Below are 1,638 nucleotides of genomic sequence, written 5' to 3'. Positions count from 1 at the left end.
TTACAACTTCTTCATAATTCAAGCTTACGACATCCTAGTTTGCATTATTACCTTTATTGTAATACGGCTCAGAGTCTTATTTTTTTCCCCTTTGGCAGAAACGTCAGAAACTGCTTGGCAAGTGTTGGTGGTGACATTTATTAGTTGATTAATGGAACGCTTTAAGGGATAGCTGTAGCTCTTTAACTCCTTCATGCGGTTGGGTTCTAAGTTTAAACTGTGATTTGAAAAATATTTAAATCTCTCAGGACTAAAGCTTTCTGAAATGTCCTGATACACACAAGAAGGAAATAGCAGAAATCACGCAAAATACACTTGATAAAGCTTTTTAAAAAAATTACTCTACAACTTCAATTTGAAAAGCTCTGATTAACAATCATAACCTTATCTCTTACCCTTTTGTATGTGTGTGCACACTCAGAGGGGTACAGTTATTCTTACACTACTGACTGACCAATTTGGGGCATACTTTTAAAAGGCTTCCTACTTCTAACAGCATGAAGATCCTGCTTTGGAACCACTGTTCAAGTCAATAGTGTGACCTAACATGCAATGCTCCAGCTGTTCCTCTACAGCCAACACCTGCCTGACAGCTTCTTCAAAGGCCACTGTCACGTTAGTATCATCTTTGGCACTTGTTTCTAGATAAGGGTAATCTCCATTCTCCATGCACCAGGCCTGTGCCTCCTCAGTAGTCACTTGCCTATCCTCCTTGTCTACTTTGTTACCCAGAACTACAAAGGGGAAGTGCTCAGGGTCTTTCACATCTGCGTAGTAAATGAATTCTTTCTGCCAGTTACCAAGGTTCTCAAAGCTCTGCCGGTCATCCACGCTGAAGGTCAAGAGGCAGCAGTCTGCTCCCCTGTAGAAGGGTGTCCTAAGGCTCTTGAAACGTTCCTGCCCTGCAGTGTCCCAGATCTGGAGAGTTACAAAACGTCCATCTACCTCCAGGTCTCGATTTAGGAACTCTACCCCTATGGTGTGAAAAGCCTGGGAGTCAAATTTATTGGTTACATAACGGTTCATGAGTGAGCTTTTCCCAACACCACCGTCACCCAAGAGAATGACCTTTAAGAGCAGGGATTTCCCACTCATTGTTGCAGCACCAGATGGAGAAGAGTTTATAACCAAGAGAACCTGAAAATAAAAGAAAAAATAGGAGGGAAAACAGTTAAACCTGAAACTGAAATCAGCTTCATAGTAAATTTCTCTGAATTACGAGGTCTTCTTATTTAACTTCTCTTAATTCATATTCATTGAATGATACAGTACAGCAGAAGGAATAAAATGCTTTTTGCATAAGGGAGAAAATAGGTCTTGTTTTTCTGAAGTCTCTTGCCTGTGCCAGGAAACTGGCTGAATGCCATAGATAAACGGACTAGCAGATGGTGCTGTAATCTGGTTCAGTTCTGACCCTATTCTAGGGGAGAAAGCTTAGAAAAGGAATGCTACTCAAATGTGTAACATATTAGCTTCCGGTTTGGACAGTTCCAAACACAAGGCAGAGTATGAAATTGATTAGAGGGGTTTGAAGTCTGTTCCTGACGGACCCAAGAATTATTGAGGAGAAAAAGCTGTGTAAACTGGAATCTTGATTCTGTTAGTAGAGGTTTAGGTTAGAATTACATTGGACCCCAG

The 1,638-nt window shown here is 41.0% G+C and overlaps 1 protein-coding gene across 1 annotated transcript; it reads right to left on the bottom strand.

Moving 5' to 3' along the window:
• Nucleotides 1-489: 489 nt before the first annotated feature.
• RAB9B (RAB9B, member RAS oncogene family) lies at nucleotides 490-1,095 on the bottom strand. Its single transcript, XM_057719139.1, has one exon. It carries the CDS (start codon nucleotides 1,093-1,095, stop codon nucleotides 490-492), a length of 606 nt encoding a protein of 201 aa, XP_057575122.1.
• Between the last annotated feature and the right edge of the window lie 543 nt (nucleotides 1,096-1,638).

The sequence above is a fragment of the Hippopotamus amphibius genome, chromosome X (assembly GCF_030028045.1).
Source record: "Hippopotamus amphibius kiboko isolate mHipAmp2 chromosome X, mHipAmp2.hap2, whole genome shotgun sequence".
Lineage (NCBI taxonomy): Eukaryota > Metazoa > Chordata > Mammalia > Artiodactyla > Hippopotamidae > Hippopotamus > Hippopotamus amphibius.
This window is presented reverse-complemented; position numbering and strand designations above follow the sequence as displayed.